Source organism: Oncorhynchus tshawytscha, linkage group LG09, assembly GCF_018296145.1.
Source record: "Oncorhynchus tshawytscha isolate Ot180627B linkage group LG09, Otsh_v2.0, whole genome shotgun sequence".
Classification (NCBI taxonomy): Eukaryota; Metazoa; Chordata; class Actinopteri; order Salmoniformes; family Salmonidae; genus Oncorhynchus; species Oncorhynchus tshawytscha.
In genome coordinates, this window is record NC_056437.1 from 82,674,108 (window position 1) to 82,695,142 (window position 21,035).

A 21,035-nucleotide genomic window follows, 5' to 3' on the forward strand; every position below is an offset into this window, starting at 1 on the left:
AAAATGGCTTCCTCTCATCATTCTCCTTTATCTGCCCTGATCTGGCCAGACAGGATAGGTGAAAGCCCTGATCTGGACAGACAGGATAGGTGAATCTACAATATCTGACAGAACCTAATACAGGAGGGCTTCCCTTGATTGGACCAGTCCTGTAGAGCCCTGATCTGGAAGGAAAGCCCATCTGACAGAGGATAGGTGAAAGCCCTGATCTGGACAGACAGGGATGACGGAACCCTAGAGGGCTTCCTTTTTCCAGTCCTGTAGATTTGGATCAGTGCGGCTGAAGGGAAGAGGTTGACCAAAGGAAGCCACATTAGACAACTGAGTTGTACCACATAGGCTCCTGGTTCTCACCATTCCCCCATCGGATCAAGGCACTATGTGACCGACCCCAGGGACCGTAATAGTGCTAAATGCTTGACATGAGCACCTAATGGGTTAAAAACAGAGCAAACACCAGACGCATTGACCACAAGTAGCAACACAACCTCTCATCTGCAGGCCAATGACAGTATCAATTGGTGCTTATAGGCACTTTTGTCTAAAGACAGTGGAAAACACCTACTGCACAGACATACAGCAATTCACATATTTCAAAGTACTTTCAATCATTTTAGATGACAAAGCCACATTTTAAAGCACAAAAAAAACAGTATTCACTTGACTCCATGTTAACCCCACAGAACAAAGTTATACATGCAGAATCTGCATTCAAACCATTAACTTGTATTTGCTGAATAACAGTAATGTATTAGCTAGTTGCTTTTGTTTGAATTTACACTAACGAAATACAAAGCAGTTGAATCATTGTAGAGCAGTATATGCCACATAACCTAGAAGCCACTTGGAAAGAACCATGAATTTAGCCTGTCCAAAATATCTACCTATCCCCTCACATAAAATGTATTTGCAACATTTCACAAACCCCCTTAGCTGTACTACACGAGAAATAAGATCAAGATGTGCAACTACAAGGCCTACAATATGTTTAAACTTTTCCCTGTGCCAGCCCTCATTTCTACTTTTAACACAACTGTATCTTCTGGACTGTAACCCCCACACACTAGTGCCAAGCTAGTGTGAGAACTCTGGCATTGGTGCCCCCTTCTGTATGTGATGGAGAATATAAAATGGGGTCTCAGAATGAGAACACAAGATCAAACACTTAGGGCTCCTTTCCTGGAAAGAGGTTAATTCTAATCTTGGACTAAAACGCATCCGTGATAGACTTCTCTGAAAGTGCTTTTTGGACCAGGAATAGGCATGATTTGGGTCTGGGAAACCAGCATCTACAACAGGGGTGTTATACTCATTTTGCCCCAAAGGGCCACATTCTGTCTTCACTGAGGTCCACTTGTATTGGTTATATTACTTGCTGGCAAAATTGGCAAAAAATAGTTCTCTATCCATCACATTTTCTATGTGCCCCGACAGTTTAGTTTTAATTTCGATGACTGTCAACAAGCTGGACAGAGTTTAGAGACTATAAATTATGTCCACTATAATTTCTACGCAGTTTCGATTTGGTTTTAGGCATGTCAATTGAGATCGGAATAATTTTTTCAATTGACGCCCCTGATCTACAGTATAGCCGTGTAATGTCAAATTATTTGAATAGTTTGATTTCATTCATCTTAAAATGTTGATTAATATAGCAGCAAAGGGCTCACTTTTACGAGAGACAATAACAATTGTTATCATACAAATTTGAAAATTGTGTGAGTAACCCATATGTAATTAAATTAATCCCGAGTGGTGCAGCGGTCTAAGGCACTGCATCTCAGTGCAAGAGGCATCACTACAGTCCCTGATTCGTATCCAGGCTGTATCACATCTGGCCATGATTGGGAGTCCCATAGGGCGGCGAACAATTGGCCCAGCATCGTCCGGGTTTGGCCAGGGTAGGCCGTCATTGTAAATAAGAATTTGTTTTTAACTGACTTGCCTAGCTAAATAAAAGGTTCTTGGGTGGAATTTTGTTGTTGATAGTCCAACATTAAATTGTGGCACCTGAGTGTGATTCATCTTACCCAACCTGGAGCTAAGGGAGTGTAGTATAGGCAATTTCCTCCTAAAAGGTCAAGCTTTTGAATGTCAAGCTGAACCGGCTAAATCTAAGTCAGGTGGGGATCCCTTGGCCTTTACAGTTGTTGCTGGATGACTTGGGCTAAGTCTTGAAAAAGCTGTTGTTTCACTAGACATGTGTGCATTAGTCTGCACTACAGATGTCAACAGCAGATAAATCTGATATGAAAGAGAAATGCCACTATGCAATCTTTTCATTGCTTCTTAAATCTGTTAAATGGTCTTGCCTGGATTGTGGACTGTTAATTTGCTAACCATTTAATTGAATTAACTGATTCTGAATGAACTATTTTGATTGCAATACATATGCATATCAGTTCAACTGTTACTAGCAAAAGAAGCCCAGAGGATGAAAGCATAAATGTTAATTAAAAAATATAAATCAGTGGCTTTTTTGCAGACTAAGGCAGCAGGATTTCCCTCCACCCTTACCCTGTCATACATTATCAACTTACAAAACTCACAGTACACTTTAATATCTAAAGATGGTCAACTCTGCCATGATAAAACTCAACTGGCATCCCATGTACTGCAAAGTGAAGTCAATCCAAAGCACACCTATCTATCCATCCAGCCATCATCTCACTGTGAATAGAAAACTTTTCCCCACTGAGCAACATAAGACCATGGCACTGTAGAGGAGACAGGCCAGCCGGCTCCCTGCCTCAGCCCCAGTACCTGGTGTACAACAAGGCAACAGCCCACCTCTCTCCAAAGGTCAACACCCCTCCCTCGCACTGAAATACTGCTCTTCCCACACCCCACAAGCAACAGCAATATAGATTAACATTTGACTAGAAGCTGAGCGGTGGCAGATAAACCTCCAGCAGGTCCACGCCTCAGGGGGAATCTCCTTTATCACAGCCTAGGAGTAGGCTGACCCTCTTATCTATCCAACAGACTGACAGAGGGCCACCAGACTCTCCTTTGGAGACACACCAATGAAAACAAACAAATTGGCTGCTCTTCATGCAAAAGTCCCCCTGGGTGTAGCCTTTTGGCGAGGCGGGCGGAGCGAGGGGGTCACCGGGAGGAGCTGCGCTCTTTGCTGACACAGTCGTCCTTGGTGCTGCTGTCTCCGTTGGATATCATACCGCACGTCTTCCTCTTCTTCCGCCTGTGAGACATGGCGTCCCCCTCCGAGCCCGACTCAGCCTGTAGGGGAGAGGGGCAAACCAGAGAGGTGGGGGAGGTCTTGGATATATTTCTCTACATAGAACATACTACATATCTATTCTATTTACATAATAGGGGGGTGTAATAACTAGGTGTCACTGTCCCTCATACACACTGTCTACTCACAAACACCCGTTACCAATTTAATATGCTATATACAGACAATCATCTGATGACAGTAGTGTTCTTATTCAACCTGTAGAACACGCAAGTCAGCAGAACAGAATATTCTCTCCAGGGGGAAGGCAGGGCCTACCAACCATTACACAACCTCCACCCAACAGTCCAACCTGATATGGATGTATATGTAACTGGAGGGGCATGCTGTCTACCAAGCTATTCAACACCAGTTCCCCCAGTACCAGAAACCCAAGACCCGTGGTCACGTTTTTGTGATCCAGCAGGACAACTTAGAGGGAACAATAGTAACTTGTAATTTCTTCCATCTAGACTTCCGTCATCTCTGACTGCCTTCTAAATGTAATATCAAGGCATGTTGTTGCCTGCATGCAGTAGTGAGAGACAGGACATTTGCATTAAAGCCTTTCAGAGTGAGGGGACGTGTGGCGCTATACAGTATGTGTGGCCGTTTCACATGCACATGTGTGGCAGACCCCGTGACATCTGCCCGCATGTGAACAGGTGCCTGCTGCCCTCTATCTTACACCCAGCTCAGGGGTCCCTAGAGTTGGAGGCTACTGTATATTCATGTGTGTGAATGTCACACTGTGTGTGTGTGTTTGAGGGAACAGGATGTACCTCTGAGTCTGAGTCAGAGGAGCTGGAGGAAGAGGAGGAGGAAGAGTCACTGGAGCTGTCAGAGGCGATGCCAGTCGATTCCTGGAGGTCCACTTTGTCTGCCAGGGTAGCCATGTCTGGCCTCTCCTGCTTCAGGATACTAAGAGAGAGATTTTATGCATGAAAATAAATACCCTCCTTGTGGAAGTTTGTGGATCTGGGTGCAAATATATTAGAGCATTATCATGAAAGACCATGCAAAGAAATATCAGAATATGCAAAGGAATATCACCTCAATCTGGCAGTATGATTTAATTTGAAACATCTCTTCAGCAAGATCCATTATAAGGAGGCGACTATTTATGTATTGCTTGGATATCAAACTCTAGTTAAATAATCACAATATAACACACATTGAAGAAATTAAATTACGCTGGCAGATTATAAATTAATTTGCCGTAGTTTTTGCACAAATCAGTGCCCCTTTGGACCCCGAAAATGTTGCCCAATGTATGGACTGGGGCTTTTGGTCCTCGCTGCTCCCGGGTCTCGTGGGTGGGGAAGCAGCATCAGCACGTGTGCCTTTGCACTCGGACATCCCAGGCACTCGTACCCAGAGGTTCCATGTGGATGCCAGTGCCAGAGCAGGCATGACCCATTATTTACAGAACCTGCCAACACACTTTTTATTGGTTCCCATAAGTTTGGAAGCCCAGAACCAAATCTTACATGAATGCTGCCCTCTGACCAGCTACTGGATTTGATAGGAGGGGGTGGTCGTGACATGTTTGGCCTGGTGCGATTGGCAGAACCAGGGCGGATCCTATAGACCAGATGTATTCAACTCTTACCCTGTGAGGTCCGGAGCCTGCTGGTTTTCTGTTCTACCTGATAATTAATTGTAATCATCTGGTGTCCCAGGTCTAAATCAGTCCCTGATTAGAGGGGAACAATGAAAAACGAGTTTGGGGTTCTAGAGGTTCACATCCCCTCCTCTGTAATCATCTCGCTCATCTATGGGCCAAACGAACCCCTTCCCATCCGAAAATTCTAAAGATGCCAGGTGAAAGTTCACCCCTCCTAAATCGTAATTGGTCCAAATAAACAGTGACGCAAAACCCAGTGTGTGCAGAATTGTTCCTCATATTACACAGCCTCCCGACAGTCAAAATATTTTAAAGTTTCTTCTTTCACGAGGTGTTCCTACAGCTGTGGGGGTTCTGTTAGGAGTGCTTACCGATACCACTTCCTTGATAGTTTGGGCCGGCCCCGCACAGTTTTATGCCACACGATGGGGAAGTTGGTGGTGCTGGCAAAGTTCTGAGTGATAGCGATGGTGGTGTCCATGTTGAGAACCACATGCCACCAGCCTCCTAGAGAACAAGCAACAGAGATGACCAGGATTAGGTTTCGGATCACCAAACCACAGAAAAGAACACACAGAATGTCCATGGTGTATTTTTGTACATTTGACCTTCTAACATGGCAGAAAACATACTCTGTCCGGGGTATTTTGATGAAAATCTTAGTTATTAGTTCCCAAGAACTTTATGGAGTGGAGGAAGAGGTGGGTGGATAGACAGAAATAGTAAGGTATGGATGGACATCTTCAGAGGAGACAAAACAGCCTGTCCAACAGGGTTCTGCTCTTGAAACAAATACACTCCCTCACATACACTCTCTCAGACATCAGGACCTAATACTCTGGTCTCCAACTTGAGTAAACAGGAAAAGTTCAAGATCTGGACCAGATCCAAAGGAAACAGAGTTTAATCCCATCTTATCAGTCAGTTAACGCAGGAGGGTGCAGGGTATTAGGGTAGGTCAGTAACACTGGATTAACCTCTGCAACCATGTCGATCACTGAGCCCCACAGTAAGTGTGGTTGTAAACAAGGTGGCGGCTACACTTCTTGTTGATATTCATGGAGAGAGCTAGCAGAAACGGGATAGCTAGGATAGCCCAGCTACATAGTGAAAGTGGTATTAGGGAAAACACTGGATTAATACTGCAACCATGTCGATCATAGCTCTACAATAAGTGTGGTTGTACACAAGGTGGTGGACACTTCTTGTTGATATTCATTAGCAGAAACAGGATAGCTAGGATAGCCCAAATGGAGTGAAAAGCTGTGAATACATACATTACATATCACCGGACAGTTTATTACATACAAAATGGAGCTCCTCATGTGAGTCATGTGGCTTACTATATAAAGCATGCAGAGAAGCATCAAGTTACTGCTCGATTAAACATTAGAATGGGTAAAATGAGTGACCTAAGCGACCGAGTTTGGTATGATCGTTGGTAACAGGCACATCAGTTCCAGTATCTCAGAAACTGCCACCCTCCTGGGCTTTTCACGCACGACAGTGTCTAAGGTTTACAGAGAATGGTGCGACAAAAAAACATCCAGTCAGCAGCAGTCCTGTGACCTCTCCCATGGATGAGAGGTCGTGGGAGAATGTCAAGAATCATGTAAGCTAACAGGCTGGCCACAAACAGACAAATAATGGCGCAGTACAACAGTGGTGTGAACGGCATCTCAGAATACACAACTCGTTGGTCCTTGTCACGGATGGGCTATTGCAGCAGACGACCATAGAGGGTTCCACTTCTATCAGCTAAAAACAAGACGCAGTCAACAACACTGGACAATTGGAAAGTGGAAAATCATTGCCTGGTCCTACGAATCCCGGTTCCTGTTGCATCATGCTGATGGCAGAGTCAGGATTTGGTGTAAACAGCATGAGTCCATGGACCCATCCTGCCTGGTACAGGCTGGTGGCAGTGGTGTGGAGAATGTTTTCCTGCCACACGTTAGGGTCCCTTGATATCAATTGAGCAACAAATGTTTCCGCCTTTTTGTAGAATCCATGCTCCAAAGAATTCAGGCTGTTCTGGAGGCAAAGGGGGGGTCCAACCCGGTACTAGATGGGTGTATCTAATAAACTGGCTGGTGAGTGTATGGCACACTCACACACACATATATACAGTACCAGTCAAAAGTTTGGACACATCTACTCATTCAAGGGTTTTTATTATTACTATTTTAGGCTATCTTCAGTATACCACCCCTACCATGTCACAACACAACTGATTGGCTCAAACACATTAAGGAAAGAAAGTTTAACAAGGCACACCTATTAATTGAAATACATTCCAGGTGACTACGTCATGAAGCTGGTTGAGAGAATGCCAAGAGTGTGCAAAGCTGTCCTCAGGGCAAAGGGTGGCTAATATAAAATATATTTTGATTTGTTTAACACTTTTTTGGTTACTACATGATTCCATATGTGTTATGTCATAGTTTTGATGTATAAACTATTATTCTACAATGTAGAGAATAGTTAAAATAAAGAAAAACCCTTGAATGAGTAGGTGTGTCCAAACTTTTGAGTGGTACTGTATATATGCGTATATGTACATATAAACACAGCTATAATTTATGTATTCACAGCACATAACATTGGTATATCACTTCTCATCAAAGACCTTTCATACTCATTGTATGTTCTGCCCTACTTTTATATATTTCCTAACTAACTGAACCCTGGCCTTTTCAGATCTTGACAAATGATTCAAAATCGCTGAAGATTAATAACTACTTCTCTCTCTCCAGTCAAACAGTATTCTAAAAGAAAAAAAAAAGACCAGACATGTCTATAAAGTGGCAGCCGGTAGCCCACTGACCAGGAACAAACACGGTCTCCCTGGTCCCTGCAGAATCTCCAGGGGTCTGAACTCAGCAGGCCAGGTTGTCTGCTGGGTGCGTGGGTACACCACGTTAAACCAGGTGATGGCCTCGTCCTGCTGGTTGCCCCGTCGTCCCGGGTCACCTTGATCAGCTCCCGGGCGTGTGGGTGGGGAACAAGCACCAGCGCTTGTGCCCCTGCACCAGGGCATTCCAGGCACTCGTACCCAGCGGGTCAATGTGGATGCCAGTGCCAGAGCGGGCAGGACCCATTACAAACCATCTGAGAAAAAAGACAGAAAAATAAAGGGGCAGGTGTTACTAGAGTTAGTTCAACTTCACAGAACATACAATAACATTGCAGCTATTTTAGTTAATGTTACTGAGAATAGCTCTTACCTGTAAGGAGGCCGGCGCTTCTCCCCGGCGAACTGGAAGAGGTCGTCCCTAAAGTAAACGGGCACCTGGTAGTCCTCCAGCAGCTTACGGCGCTTGGCGTGCTCGCCGTAGCTGCTGTCGAAAATATAGAGTGGGCTGTCGTCCTGTGTGGACTCCAGGTACTCCACGTAGTACTTCATCTTCATCTTCACAGAGTAACCATCGTTGTCCTCACCACACTTGAACTTCTGGTTGCGGTACTTACGTTTGAGGCGCTCCATGGTCCACTTCTCGCGGGCGGGCCAGGTGTCCTGACAGTTGAGCAGCACCACAGGTTTGTAGGGCCTCTCGAAGCGCTGGATGAACTCCTCTGCGCTGAGACGCAGGGTGTCCACACGCTCAACATTGTCCTGTGAGACGCATATGTCATGTCAGTTTGTGTGGGTGAAAGAGAGAGGGTTGATGGCTATATTTCATGAATGTACGACCACTTTAATCAATAACCTTTCTACCAATATAAATTACTTTGTACTGAATTCGAAGGGAACACTAGTCATTTCTGATTTAAGGCTTCCCAGTCATTTAGCTTAGTATTGGTCTAACGGATTGAGGTTGAGTGTTTTACAAAACTGCATCACAATAAAAGATCAATTGTTTTTTAATGTAATGCAACCAACTGGAACATTAAGGAGTAGACTCGGAGGAAGACCATTTGATCTGGGGCAAAGGGAATACAAAGGGTCATGGGCATTTTTGTTCTGCTTTTACATGAAATGACGGGGTCTGAAAGTCAACTTTATTTATTTAACTTTTATTTAACTAGGGAAGTCTATTCTTATTTTCAATGACAGTGGGTTAACTGCCTGGTTCAGGGGCAGAATGACATTTTTACCTTGTCAACTCAGGGATTTGATCTTGCAACCTTTCGGTTAATAGTCCAATGCTCTAACCACTAGGCTACCTGTGGCCCCAGGTTGAGTTCAGAAACTCAACCCCAAAAGAGAAGGAATGAAATGCTGAGATGAGTTGTTAACATATAGGACAACTCTTGAAACTACCTAAGCTTTGAGTGTCATGGGTATTCTTAGCAACCCAGAGCAGCCCTTCTTAACTCTTGTGATGAAAACAAATCTCCTGCTGAACCACTTGGCAATAACCCAGTGTCCCACATGGAGCAAAGAAAATGCCCTCAATTGGGCTTATTTCATACATACAGTTAACAATGAAGTTGGTTGTAAGATCAATGCATTATCAATCATACATTGTTGTAGTGATTTTGTCAATATAACAGTGTTTTATCAGGACGCACTATGGAAAAGTTATGGGCTTTCCTAACCATGGTAGTTGTTTATCTCTGAGGACAAGGGCAATAATTCCTACAGGCATAATACAATTACAGTCGTCTTATAAAATAAAAACAATGGATCGAGGTGGACAAAATACCTTCAGCTGTCTATTGGGTCTGAGAACATGGGTCAGTAGGCTGGCTACCTGTTAGTGGTGACAGGCTAATATAATATTCACATGTAAGCCTCAATGAAATACAAATGTAACAATTTCACTATTTCACAAACAAATAACTATACACCGTCAAACTAATGTGGTCAATAATTAACGGAATGGGATGTGGCACAGCGTTCGAGTCCAGCCTGACCGATTTGACAGTTGCGCCAATGAAGACCGCTGCGCGCTGAAAGTGCAGCAGCAGCCTACGTGACCAACCGCACTGGTTTTGTAAGGTGAAACGTGTTGAAAGAGCTAACATGGCTGGCTGGCTAGCCTAGCATGGATAGCTTGCTACCGACAGTTTACCTTCACTGAGCGGTGTGACACATCGAAAGTCTCGCAATAGTCATGTTTCGTCCAGTCTGAAGAGTCCTTCAGCTCAGGTCTGGCGCTCCGCTTCGCCTCTTTGATCCTTTTCTTACTTTTATGGTTCATTCCTGCGAATTTAGGCACTTGAGCTAGCTAACTAGACTGGGGTGCATAGACAAACACATTTGCTAGCTTAACTTGCTAGTAACTATATTGAAGCGAACGTTAGTTGAGTGGCTAGTCTTTAGTTAACGTTAAACGGTAAGCAACTCCATACGAGTACTGTGTTGGTGTTACTGAAACACGACACGTTGGCCTTAAAAATAAAATGTTGCTCTAAGCGCACTTTCAATAGCGAGGATGAAGCTGCCCGGATGAAATTAGCTAAGCAGCTAACTACAACAACGCTCCTGCAACCAAACCTGGGGTCCCTACAATTTGAAGCCCGCCCACCCAGTGAGCCGTAGGAAGCTCGTTGGTCACATATAAGAGCGAGCCATAAAACCGATTGGATAAAATGTCAAATACGCCTTCCCACCAGTGATTAGCACATGTCATTGGCTGTATACGTTCTACGTTTTCCCGTCCTCCAGCAGAGTCGCAAGCTTGTCTGTTTTTAGAAGAGAAGGGTTTTATGATAGTAAACGTAACGTTTTACCACTGAATTGATTTACTAACTCTCACTTTCACAATTGCGATGGTAAATGGAAAACAGAGCAACTGAGATGTCCAACATCGTGCAGAAATCGTTCACATTCGAAGAATACGAAGACCCGAAGCAATCACTGAATGTTTCCATCCCTGAGGTTTTTGCGCACTTTCTCTACACTTTTGCCATTTGGAACCAGCGATGTTCCTGTAAATAATATTGTTCGCCTACAACTGCATTGTGGTAATTGGCCCTGAAGCCTGCCGAGTTCCTTGGAGAGATGTACATAATATATCCTACCAGGCCGACTTTTCTGAATCAATGGAAGTTGACATTCATCATGTGAACTGTAATCATGTTTCTCCCCTATGTACTAGGTCCTTGACCCACAATATGGGATGCATGTATGGCCCTGTGCAGTGGTATTAGCACAATATGTGTGGACACACAGGGAAGAGCTGATGCACAAAACAGTGCTAGAGGTAACTTACTGAACCAAACGAATTCATAGTCTACTCCAATTCACGGATTTACCATGTAAATGTGTAACTTGTTTCTAAAACAAACCGAATCAGAATGCACTGCTGTTTGTTCACAGCTTGGGGCTGGCGTGAGCTTACCTGGTGTGGTGGCAGCAAAGTGTGGGGCACAAGTGATCTTGTCAGACAGTGCAGAACTTCCACTGTGTCTGGAGAACTGTAGGCGCACCTGTGAAGTGAATGAACTGCCCAATGTGCTTGTGGTGGGTATTACCTGGGGAGAAGTCTCCCCAGACATTCTGCTCCTCCCTCCATTAGACATCATCTTGGGATCAGACGTTTTCTATGAGCCTCAAGGTGAGTTCAGACTGACCGGTTAGTATAGAACATTTTGAACAGATCGCCAAGATCTAACTCAACTGTGAATTTACAACTTTCAGATTTTGAAAATGTCCTGGTGACCATCTCCTTCCTCTTGAGAAAAAACCCTGAGGCCCAATTTTGGACAACTTACCAAGAGAGAAGGTATGCCTTTCAGGACCAGTCCATGGCTGTCAGGTAATGTCAAGTAAACATTACTCATTTTGATATTTTGTCTTCATGTATGTTCAGCACCGACTGGTCCATAGAGGCATTGCTGCACAAATGGAACTTGAAGTGTCTCAACATTCCACTGGAGAAATTCCATGCCAACAAAGATCAACTAGCTGGGTCAACACTTCCTGGAAGCCATACCGTACAAATGATTATAACTGAGGACAAGGAAAGCTGAATGAAAGACTTGTCAATTTATCCTTCAGTTACTACCAGCAAGGCACAGTCAAAGTCAAATAGTCAAGACGCAATACAAGATCAATGGTTCAAAACTCAATGAATTATAAAATAGTTTAAGTTGTAGTGTTCTGTTAAAGTTTTAAAATAAAATGATAACCCAAATGTTTTTGAAGACAATTTTTATTAGCTTTCACATTGGACACCTATACAGACTCTTGCAAGGGGGAAAAGGAATGCACAAAGGGCAAGACAGAATGCATTAAACAAAATTAGCACACCATAATTAGTGCTCTGAATAAGAGAACATTTAAACTTGTTGAAAGACAGGCATTCTACCGATGGTGAATTTGTAGCAATCATTTAAGTTGGCCACCATCACAGCATTGTAGCCACAGGGGCATTCCGGAGAACACTGGAAACAGCCAAGCACTGCAACACGCCACCTTAACAGCTAACCAGCAATACTCAACTGCTACACAACTGCGCCTAGTGCACAAAAAATACAGGAGAGAAGATTAGAGTCACAATGAAATGAAACAAAGCTACATAGCAAAGTTGACCTGCAAGTAAATCCATGCCTGGTTCTTTGCATACTTATTCTAAAAGCCCTATCCATTTGAACTTCTAATAGCCTTATACCAACCCTATAACAACTGTCTTCATGAAACCCAAAATAACAGTTGTAAAAGCTAGGCCATCAAATCTTCACTATGACAAATAGCCGCAGTCCAACAAATTGAAATCCCAGCAGTTTTAGCCCATTTACCTCAAAAGCACAGTAAGCATAGTTCTTATTTTTAAACATTGCACAATGAAAGACAAGCAGTCTGAGCAAACGAAAAAAAAAAAAAACACAGCCTTCAGATCAAGATACAATAATAACCTTTTACACAGAAATCATTGTATGGACAGGGTCCTCAGTCTGAAGTGTGATGTCCTCATTGGCATCTCATCTGAAAAATGTTTGAAAGACAAGGATGTAAGAAACAGGTGTTGGAGAAAAAAAACTCAATTTTGTTTTCAACCTCTAGTAAAAGAAGTAGCGATGACTTGTTAATTTTACCACCCCTCCCTTCAGATAGACATGGAGACACCTCCAGGCCATATGTATGGGGTAATCAGCTGGCAATGTAATGCCAACTTCATGTGCATAGCACATTTCCCCCATATTAGTAGGAAACTAGTCTACATTTGAAAGAGCCAAATCAAAAGCTATTGCAAACCCATTTCTGATGGTTGAATTTTTTTGGTTCAAGGAAGGAACCAAACGTCAAGAGACGCCCGGGCTTCACAAAAATGAGAAATCTTGTCATGAGAAACCAGTCAGACAAACCTTGGTTCCCTCCTGAGCACAAGTCTTTGCCCCCAAAAAGCAGAGAGCATGACCTGGAGGACAATGCAAGGCTTCTGTCCATTGTCCTGCAGACGTACCTCAACACCACCCCAACACTGACTGCAACCGGCCTGCTCCATAGCAACCCCCACAGCAGCAGGTGCCCGGACAGCTCACACACCCAGCTCACTAACTGCTCATACTGCCTCAAACTCCTCTTTTGCAAACAGGATTCCGCAGCTTGGAGGAGAGAATTCCAGATTTTTTTATGAACATTTTATTTTTACGGTAAAAATGTATTCTCAAATGCCACATATGTACAATGCAAGAATGGACCTAAATTTCCTCTACACTGATAATGAACTGGAACATTGGGCAGGACAGAAAAAAGTGTGACCAAGGAATAGTCCTCAAAATCCATCAAATGTGGGTTTAAGGCAACCACCACATGGGAGTTTTCCATTCCTCTTTGCCATGCCCAGTGTTACAGTAATATGCATGACCACTGAGGTGGAAAGACTTAAAGCAGTTCACATTGTCAAAACATCCCACAACCAACCCCCTTCTATTCAACCACAGATAACCATGGAAAAGGGAGACAGTGCAAATCCATCCCACACATAATATCCCCACATCACCCTCCCTATGCTATTCATACAAACTAGTGTAATGCTAGACTTCGCCTCAAAGACGTAGTGTTAAGGTCCCATCTCCTTGCCCAACACTTACCATTTTGTCAGTCATCTATGGGGTTTCAGCTCCATTCTCCCCAGGTGACTTGGGCTGGCTCTTGGATCTTGATCTTGAGGCTCTTTCCGCAGGGGTGTGGCTCCTGGAACGAGACTTTGACTTGGGAGACTTGGATCTGGAGCGGGACCTGGACGGGGACTTGGCCTTGTCTCTCTTGGGGGAGCGAGATTTGGAGCGAGAGTAGGAACGAGACCTTGATCGGCTGTTGCGGGAGCGGCTGCGGGAACGAGATCGGCTTCTGCTCCGGGATCTGCTGCGTCTCCGACGCCTCGGACTGGTGAGGAGAAACGTGTGTAAGTTCGTTATGTCGAGTTATCACTTATCTAAAAACAGTTGTAAACGTAAGGCCTCAAAACGCTGCTAAGTTACCAGGTCAATGAACCATGCTTGTAATGGTGGCTGATTGACGCTTCATAATCGAAACAAGGGCCATAAGGTACCGTTAAAATATTCAAGTTCCTAAACAAACACTATACATCATAGCTAACGTTAATTTAAAAATTATCACATAGCTAACAATGAAAAACGACCCAATCGAAGGAGAGCTAGAGCAACTACTTAACCATGTGCTCAGCTCTTACCTCCTACTTCGTCGGCCATCACCCCCGTACCTCCGGGGTGCACCTCCACGCCGACGGTCACCACGATCTCCACGGTCACCACCGCCTCCATGATGAGAATCTGGGGGACGTCCGTAACGGGCCATCTGGACTCTTAGCTCGCGTCCGTCCAGCACGGCACCGTCCATTGCGTCCATCGCATCCTCTGCGTCCCGCTTGTCATGGAATCGCACAAAGGAGAACCCTCTGCTCTCTTTCGTATAACGATCTCGAGGGATGTAAACATCTCCTACCCTACCATACTTTTCAAAGACACGGCGAAGGGTCTCAGGTGAGGTTCGGTACGTCAGATTATCCACTTTAAGAGAAGTCATGCCCTCAACATCGGGCGGGGGCCTACCATAGCTCATGTTGCAGATAGGGCCTTAGTTAGCCTAACAAACAAACACGCAACGGTACTACCAGAAAATGTGGGTGAAAGGTCAACACCCGCTTAAAATGTTGATTAAAATTATCGTACTTAATCAGCCTGCTCGCAATATGTCGAGTTTTTCTTTAAAAAATGCAATATAGCTTTCCAAATTTATAACGATTTCCTTAGCACCGACCATTTGTTAGAGCGAGATGTTATCCCTTGCTCCTCCTAGTTGAATGAGGTTGAAGTGTAACGCTGCTGCGTATTTATTTGGAGGGAAAAGCAACACATCTTCAAATTAAAAATTTTAAAATCATAATTCAATGCACCAAAATATATTATATTATATACACATAACTCGGAGGGGACACAAATGGAAAATACTTTCAATTTAATAATGTTTTTGTATTTTTTGACCCGGAAACGAGATTGCCGTCAGACTACAGCAAATAAACTCATTTTCCCAATGGGCTTTGGGCTGTACGCCTTGAAATGTCAGCTGACTATCTCACATGACGAACAGTTTTGGTCACTCACTGTGAAAAATATTCAAAGACCATTTTTATACTAGACGGGAGAAAAGTATCGTATACTAGAATTGTAGTATTGTAGGATTCTTTCTAGGATTTGAGTCCGTATGGTATCTCCACAAGCCCTAGCTTGCACAAACAAGGACTATACAGTGCAGCACCCGACTCGGTAAATTGTTTTCATCTCAAGTGGCTAAACAGACAAAAGCAAGGAAATACTTACTATAGTGATTATTTGGTAGCATATCTACCTAGACATATGTATTGTCTTGACAATAGCTAATATTCATAGCATTAGCATCCTTTCTCTACAGATATGCCACCAAGGGATGTTTTGATTCTGTTCTTTTTCAGATGAGCTGTGGACCCCTTCAGAAGTTTTTTAACTAACCCATTTCGTCAAGTAATATTACAGTGACACCCTGCAGCAATCATGGGTCCAGAGGGAAAGACACTCTTGAACATCATAATCCTGGGTTTTGGATTTATGTTCATGTTTACTGCTTTCCAAACATGCGGCAATATAGAGGTATGGTTGAACTGACAAATTATACATACAAATTCAAGCCACACAACTGTAGGGTACCTACAGGGGGCGTTGATATTGATGGTGTCAATTGTTTGTCTCATTTCAGCAAACTGTGATCAAGAGTTTCAACAGTACTGAATTCCATGGGAGTGGATACACAAGGTAATTCATTGTGATGCTGAAATACAGTGACTTTGACCTATGTGGCTCCTATGATATAGATTAGAACTGTTGGAAAATTGTAATCCTGTCTCTCTCTCTCAAAGAGAGGTAAGGTAAGTAATTGAACCTGCCCAGTTTTGGCAACAAAGTTGACTTTCAGTTCTCTACAATATCCCAGTTTCCTGAAGTATTTTGTAAATAACATGCATATGACTGTGGGCCTCGTCTGTGATTTAATTGCTGCTGTTGGCCTTTATGGACATCTTAATGACACCACCCGTGGCAGGCAAACACCAGGCTGTTTGTTGTTCAAACACAACCTTATTGAATACAATTCCTGCAATTTTAGCCATGTTGCTAACATTTTCTATGAATAGTGGTATTACATTGGCGCAATATCATCTAATTAGTTTTTACACGTGTCTTTACATGTAGCATGGCCATCATCTATGGAGTCTTCTCTGCATCCAACCTGATTGCTCCCTCAGTAGTGGCTGTTATAGGACCCCAGTTGTCCATGTTCTTTAGTGGACTAGTATACAGGTGAGTACACTATTTTGACCTGTCTTTAAATCAACCCACTGTAGCCAATACCTGTTTACAGAACTGTTTATTTATCTATTCTCTCTGAGTGTGCATAAAGTACTTGTTTTCATTAGCTTATTCGTGATCTTAATACTGTCCAATGTTTTATTTCCATCAGTGGATACATTGCCATGTTCATCCACCCCTACACCTGGAGCTTCTACACAGCGTCTGTAGTTGTTGGAATAGCAGCTGCAAGTAAGAAGACTGTGGTATTCTTACTTGAGAATTAACGACTTGTATTTCCTATCACCACGTAACCCTCTTTCTTTTCTCTTTCAATATCTTTCCATCTGTGGCCTAGTATTGTGGACAGCTCAGGGGAACCTACTCACCATCAACTCTACAGATGCCACCATCGGCAGGAACAGTGGCATTTTCTGGGCCTTGCTACAGTTCAGGTACTTCTTCTTATCAGCATAACTGTATTGATTGCATCACTGTTTACCACAGATTTTTTACTCTGGTACTGAATCCATGGTGTTGGACTGCCTAACATGTATCTATCCCATTTTGCAGCTTATTCTTTGGAAACATGTATATTTATTTTGCCTGGCATGGCCATGTTCACATATCAGGTATGTCATCAGTTTTGGTTAACTTTTTACTATAACAATGTAGATATCTTTTGAATGTATTCTACTTAGATTCATGAGTCCCTTCCCCTTTCCTTTGTATAGTATCTAGCATTCCCTAAGTTCCCTTGACACAATGAGGAAATCTCTTTTTGGCCATAAGTTGCTGACACGTGCTGTGTGTGTGTCTAGATGAGGATCGCCAGACAGTTTTCATCTCACTCACGGTCATCAGCCTGGTGGGCAGCTTTCTGTTCTTCCTGATCCAGAAGCCGGATCCTGAGGCCACACCCTCCGAGGTGTCTGAGTCACTGCTGCAGACTGAGTCCACGGAGAGTGCCTCTATCGTCGTGTGAGTGCAGTCTGCAGACAGGCTGGGATGGAAAACATGGTCTAGGTCTAACGTTAGAGTAAACTAGCATGAGAAAAAATGTCCTTATCTACCCTTTTATTGACCAGAATCACGCATGTTGTCATGCATACATACACATCTAAAATATTGATATACTAATAGATATGCCATACAAATAGTGTTTGTGCATTCTGCACCTGCTGTTGTATGTAAGGTACTTTGTATTCCTCCATAGGCCTGGGTTGAATCTGGATAATCCTGTATTCCTTTATGTCTGGAAAGGCTGTACTTAAGTTTATTTATGGATTTCTCTTCCTTGCAGAGTGACTCCAGGTCTCGGTTCCCAGGCTCTGGATGCTTTCAGTGAGTCAGAGTTCATTGGTTGCTTCTTACTTCAATCTGTCATGTCAGCAACAAAGGCCCAGAGCTCAGCTGACTGATATGTGCCCTCTTCTTACAGAGAAAGCGTTGCAGTTGTCTGTCACTAAAGAGATGCTACTGCTGAGTATCTCCATAGCATACACAGGTGGGCAAATTCATTCCAATTAATTCAGGAAAAAAATGGTTTGGACTATTTCCAATATGAGGAACTTCTTTCAGTGGATGCTAGTATAGAAATATAAACGGATGCATATTCAATTGACATTGACTATGTTTGAATGCGTAACCATAGGTTCTATGTGTGTAACTCTTGCTCCTTCTCCACCTTCAGGCCTAGAGTTGACATTTTACAGTGGGGTATACGGGACATGTATAGGAGCCATGACTCAATTTGGGGAGGATGCTAAGAGTCTGATCGGGCTCTCTGGTATTTTCATTGGCCTGGGAGAGATCCTGGGTGAGTCAGTCATTTTTTATCTTTAGTGCTGTTTCAGATCACATGATACACGTGAGGTTTGGAAAGCAGATAAAGTGGTTGACAGGAAGGGACTGATGATTCGAGGAAGTCAATGATTCTGTTTCTGCTGTGCCTCTGTTTGTCCAGGAGGGGGCGTGTTTGGGATGCTGAACAAGTGCAACCGGTTTGGGAGGAACCCGGTGGTGCTGCTGGGGCTGATCACTCACTTCGTGGCCTTTTACCTGATCTTCTTGAACATTGCCAGTGATGCCCCTATTGCCCCAGAAGAGGGCACACACCTGCAGGCATACATCACCCCCAGGTACACAGCAAGGCTTACTCAGTTGGCCCATAAAACAATGACCATGGATTACTATTACAACAATTCTATGTACTTTGCATAAGAATACAGCAGGTCAGGACATGAGCATTATGTTAAGTGTAGAGTTCAAATGCAATTATGCACTACTGCTATCAGGTTACTGCAGATTGTGTAAAGTTTCATGTCTGTATTAACCTGGGATGTTGAGGTGGTGTGGCGTTGCCTTAATTGCTTAACCTGTTGTGTTGTTTGTTCAGTGTTGAGTTGGCTCTGCTGTGCAGCTTCCTGCTGGGCCTGGGGGACAGCTGCTTCAACACCCAATTGCTGAGCATTGTGGGATTCATGTTCCGGGAGGACAGCGCTCCTGCCTTTGCCGTTTTCAAGTTTGTCCAGGTACATTGATATCTGTTAGGCCTACACACACAATATGGTTTGCTATCTATGGCGATAATGTATTACTCTGAATGATTTGAAGAAATATCACATTGAGCTATTTGCTTGGTATATCCCTTGATGATTCCCCATACTTGCTAACCACAGTTGCTGTATTACAGTGGTGTAACTTGGTGCTCTTGTCCTCTGCAGTCCATCACTGCTGCCCTGGCCTTCTTCTACAGTAACTATCTCCTGCTGCACTGGCAGCTGCTCATCATGGTTGTGGTGGGCTTCCTGGGCACGCTATCGTTCCTCGTGGCTGAGTGGGTGGTGGTCTCTAGCCGACGGGACACTGACTATGACAGCATATGACAACCTAGGGGAGGAGGGGGTCACGGTGAGAGGATCTATTCACAGCTGGATGGGCCATCCGGGGAAGAGTCGGTGTAACACCTTCCTATCAACCTAGCTATCCTTTGGAATCCTTCAACTGACAGTTTGACTGGCCCACCTCAGCCCCAATAAGCAGAGACTGTAGTAATGCTGTTTTAGCACAGTCATTCACAGCTCTATTGATTCAAATAAGCAGAGACTAGTAACACTGTTTTAGCACAGTCATTCACAGCTCTTTTGATTTTTGCCTTTCAAGTGGAAGATACACTTAAATAGTGTATATTTACTTGGAGTGAATCAGTTGTGCACAGAGGAGCCTTTATTTTCATGTTCAATGTCATTCACTGTGCTTCTGTCTTCATGTAGATGTTCAGCTGGTTGGTTTCAATGTGCACTAGTCATTGACTAAGGTTCGGCTAGACTGCTATTCATACCAAGGTTTCCAGTCTCAACATGAATCTTATTATACTACTTAAATGTGATAGAAGAAGAAAACGTAGTACAGTCGATTCTTGATAAGCGCACATTGGATATGTACAAACTCTGTTTACATGCAGTTTATCAGTGCAAATACACTTTTCACTTCTGCATGCTCAGATTTAGAATACACATTTAGAATACTCCCAAGCCATTGCATTTATCAGGACTCCACTGCATCTAGATGTCTTGTAAGATGGCATTTGTCATAAAGGGAGAAATTATCAAGACGCATATATACTAGCTTATTGCAATTTAAATTATTTTTGTTATAGTGATATATCTGTACGAAATTGTTGAACAATGCTCTAAATGTTATTTCTTTGTCAATATTTGCATCACACTTTCAGAGTATCTGTAGTATTCCATAGGTTTTGTCAAAAGTGGGATCCAAAAGGCCATAGATAGTGTATTGAGGATGATGGCATGGATGAATGGTGAATTACAAAATGTAGACCAGAATTTTTATGTCTAAACTCCTCTAGGTTATATTGCTCTGTTAAAATGTCACATTGAATAACTCTTGAGCTTATGAGTTTATAAGGCTATGGTTTTATTTAGAACTCACATTGAACCAATGGCCTCTGCACTCTGTAAACATCAAGCATTTATTTTTTGTTCTATATTTTCATCATGCAATTTCGATTGAGGTCACAAACTGTTTACAGTGTTTGTGCTCCTCCTTGCCAAAAATGTGAAGTCTAATTCATTAATCATTTCATTCACTGTGTGGATTGCTTAATGTAGAGTTCAGTTCTGTGGCACATGAAAACTGAGTTTGAAGATTGTTCAGAGCCAGAGCTATTGGATGTGAGGCAATAAATAGGATTTTGAGGGAATAAACTATGTGTTTTGGATTATGAACTAGATTTTTTTTATACTTGAATGTAGTTACTTAGAAAGGCTCCAGGAGATGCATGCTTGTTTTTTAAACTTTTTTTTATTATAAAATTGTTATTTTGAGCCTTTTTTCGTGCCTGTATGGTCCTTTTTGCATACCTGGGGTGAGAACAGGTGATGCTTTGCATACTTTCTCAACAACACAACCCTT

At 43.1% G+C, this 21,035-nt stretch overlaps 4 protein-coding genes across 10 annotated transcripts; 2 read left to right on the forward strand and 2 right to left on the reverse strand.

Annotated features, from left to right (window-relative positions):
* Positions 1-1,354: 1,354 nt before the first annotated feature.
* LOC112235015 (bifunctional arginine demethylase and lysyl-hydroxylase JMJD6) lies at positions 1,355-10,299 on the reverse strand. Its single transcript, XM_024403406.2, is given in 9 exon segments — positions 1,355-3,240; positions 4,021-4,159; positions 5,237-5,372; positions 7,693-7,710; positions 7,713-7,823; positions 7,826-7,852; positions 7,855-7,976; positions 8,093-8,481; positions 9,884-10,299. Coding segments are annotated over 9 exon segments (1,203 nt in total). The 5' UTR covers positions 10,013-10,299; the 3' UTR covers positions 1,355-3,108.
* Positions 10,300-10,351: 52 nt separating this feature from the next.
* LOC112235016 (methyltransferase-like protein 23) lies at positions 10,352-12,223 on the forward strand. Its single transcript, XM_024403407.2, has 5 exons — positions 10,352-10,692; positions 10,913-11,017; positions 11,134-11,371; positions 11,455-11,539; positions 11,627-12,223. Exons 1-5 carry the CDS (start codon positions 10,591-10,593, stop codon positions 11,784-11,786), a joined length of 690 nt encoding a protein of 229 aa, XP_024259175.1. The 5' UTR covers positions 10,352-10,590; the 3' UTR covers positions 11,787-12,223.
* On the reverse strand, positions 11,951-15,098 carry LOC112235017 (serine/arginine-rich splicing factor 2). 6 transcript variants are annotated; one of them, XR_002950987.2, is made up of 4 exons: positions 14,453-15,098; positions 13,851-14,145; positions 12,672-12,741; positions 11,951-12,274 (listed from the first exon to the last, which is right to left on the reverse strand). XR_002950987.2 is itself a non-coding variant. In XM_024403410.2 (3 exons), the coding sequence occupies exons 1-2, from the start codon at positions 14,839-14,841 to the stop codon at positions 13,866-13,868; spliced, it is 639 nt and encodes a 212-aa protein (XP_024259178.1). In that variant the 5' UTR covers positions 14,842-15,098; the 3' UTR covers positions 11,951-12,741; positions 13,851-13,865. The 6 variants fall into 6 exon arrangements, 2 of the variants coding, with proteins under 2 accessions (XP_024259178.1, XP_024259176.1); XR_002950986.2 differs by adding an exon at positions 13,220-13,361 and having other exon boundaries at positions 11,951-12,741; XR_002950988.2 differs by having other exon boundaries at positions 13,220-14,145.
* Positions 14,047-20,952, forward strand: LOC112235014 (UNC93-like protein MFSD11). 2 transcript variants are annotated; one of them, XM_024403405.2, is made up of 14 exons: positions 14,047-14,164; positions 15,731-15,905; positions 16,012-16,067; positions 16,503-16,610; positions 16,771-16,850; positions 16,957-17,053; positions 17,172-17,230; positions 17,420-17,579; positions 17,902-17,942; positions 18,040-18,105; positions 18,292-18,417; positions 18,565-18,739; positions 18,997-19,132; positions 19,325-20,952. In XM_024403405.2, the coding sequence occupies exons 2-14, from the start codon at positions 15,810-15,812 to the stop codon at positions 19,484-19,486; spliced, it is 1,362 nt and encodes a 453-aa protein (XP_024259173.1). In that variant the 5' UTR covers positions 14,047-14,164; positions 15,731-15,809; the 3' UTR covers positions 19,487-20,952. The 2 variants fall into 2 exon arrangements, with proteins under 2 accessions (XP_024259173.1, XP_024259172.1); XM_024403404.2 differs by lacking the exon at positions 14,047-14,164 and adding an exon at positions 15,326-15,545.
* Positions 20,953-21,035: the final 83 nt, after the last annotated feature.

What these genes read in the sequence shown, in the direction of transcription:
- LOC112235016 (XM_024403407.2), top strand. Translation starts at nt 10,591, where the DNA reads ATGGAAAACAGAGCAACTGAGATGTCCAACATCGTGCAGAAATCGTTC. An exon ending in CGTTTTCTATGAGCCTCAAG is followed by an intron (nt 11,372 to 11,454) that starts GTGAGTTCAGAC and finishes TACAACTTTCAG; the next exon opens with ATTTTGAAAATGTCCTGGTG. An exon ending in ACAACTTACCAAGAGAGAAG is followed by an intron (nt 11,540 to 11,626) that starts GTATGCCTTTCA and finishes ATGTATGTTCAG; the next exon opens with CACCGACTGGTCCATAGAGG.
- LOC112235014 (XM_024403405.2), top strand. Translation starts at nt 15,810, where the DNA reads ATGGGTCCAGAGGGAAAGACACTCTTGAACATCATAATCCTGGGTTTT. An exon ending in TGTTGGAATAGCAGCTGCAA is followed by an intron (nt 16,851 to 16,956) that starts GTAAGAAGACTG and finishes TCTGTGGCCTAG; the next exon opens with TATTGTGGACAGCTCAGGGG. An exon ending in GAGAGTGCCTCTATCGTCGT is followed by an intron (nt 17,580 to 17,901) that starts GTGAGTGCAGTC and finishes TCTTCCTTGCAG; the next exon opens with AGTGACTCCAGGTCTCGGTT.
- LOC112235017 (XM_024403408.2), bottom strand. Translation starts at nt 14,841, where the DNA reads ATGAGCTATGGTAGGCCCCCGCCCGATGTTGAGGGCATGACTTCTCTT. An exon ending in GATGGCCGACGAAGTAGGAG is followed by an intron (nt 14,146 to 14,452) that starts GTAAGAGCTGAG and finishes TCTCCTCACCAG; the next exon opens with TCCGAGGCGTCGGAGACGCA.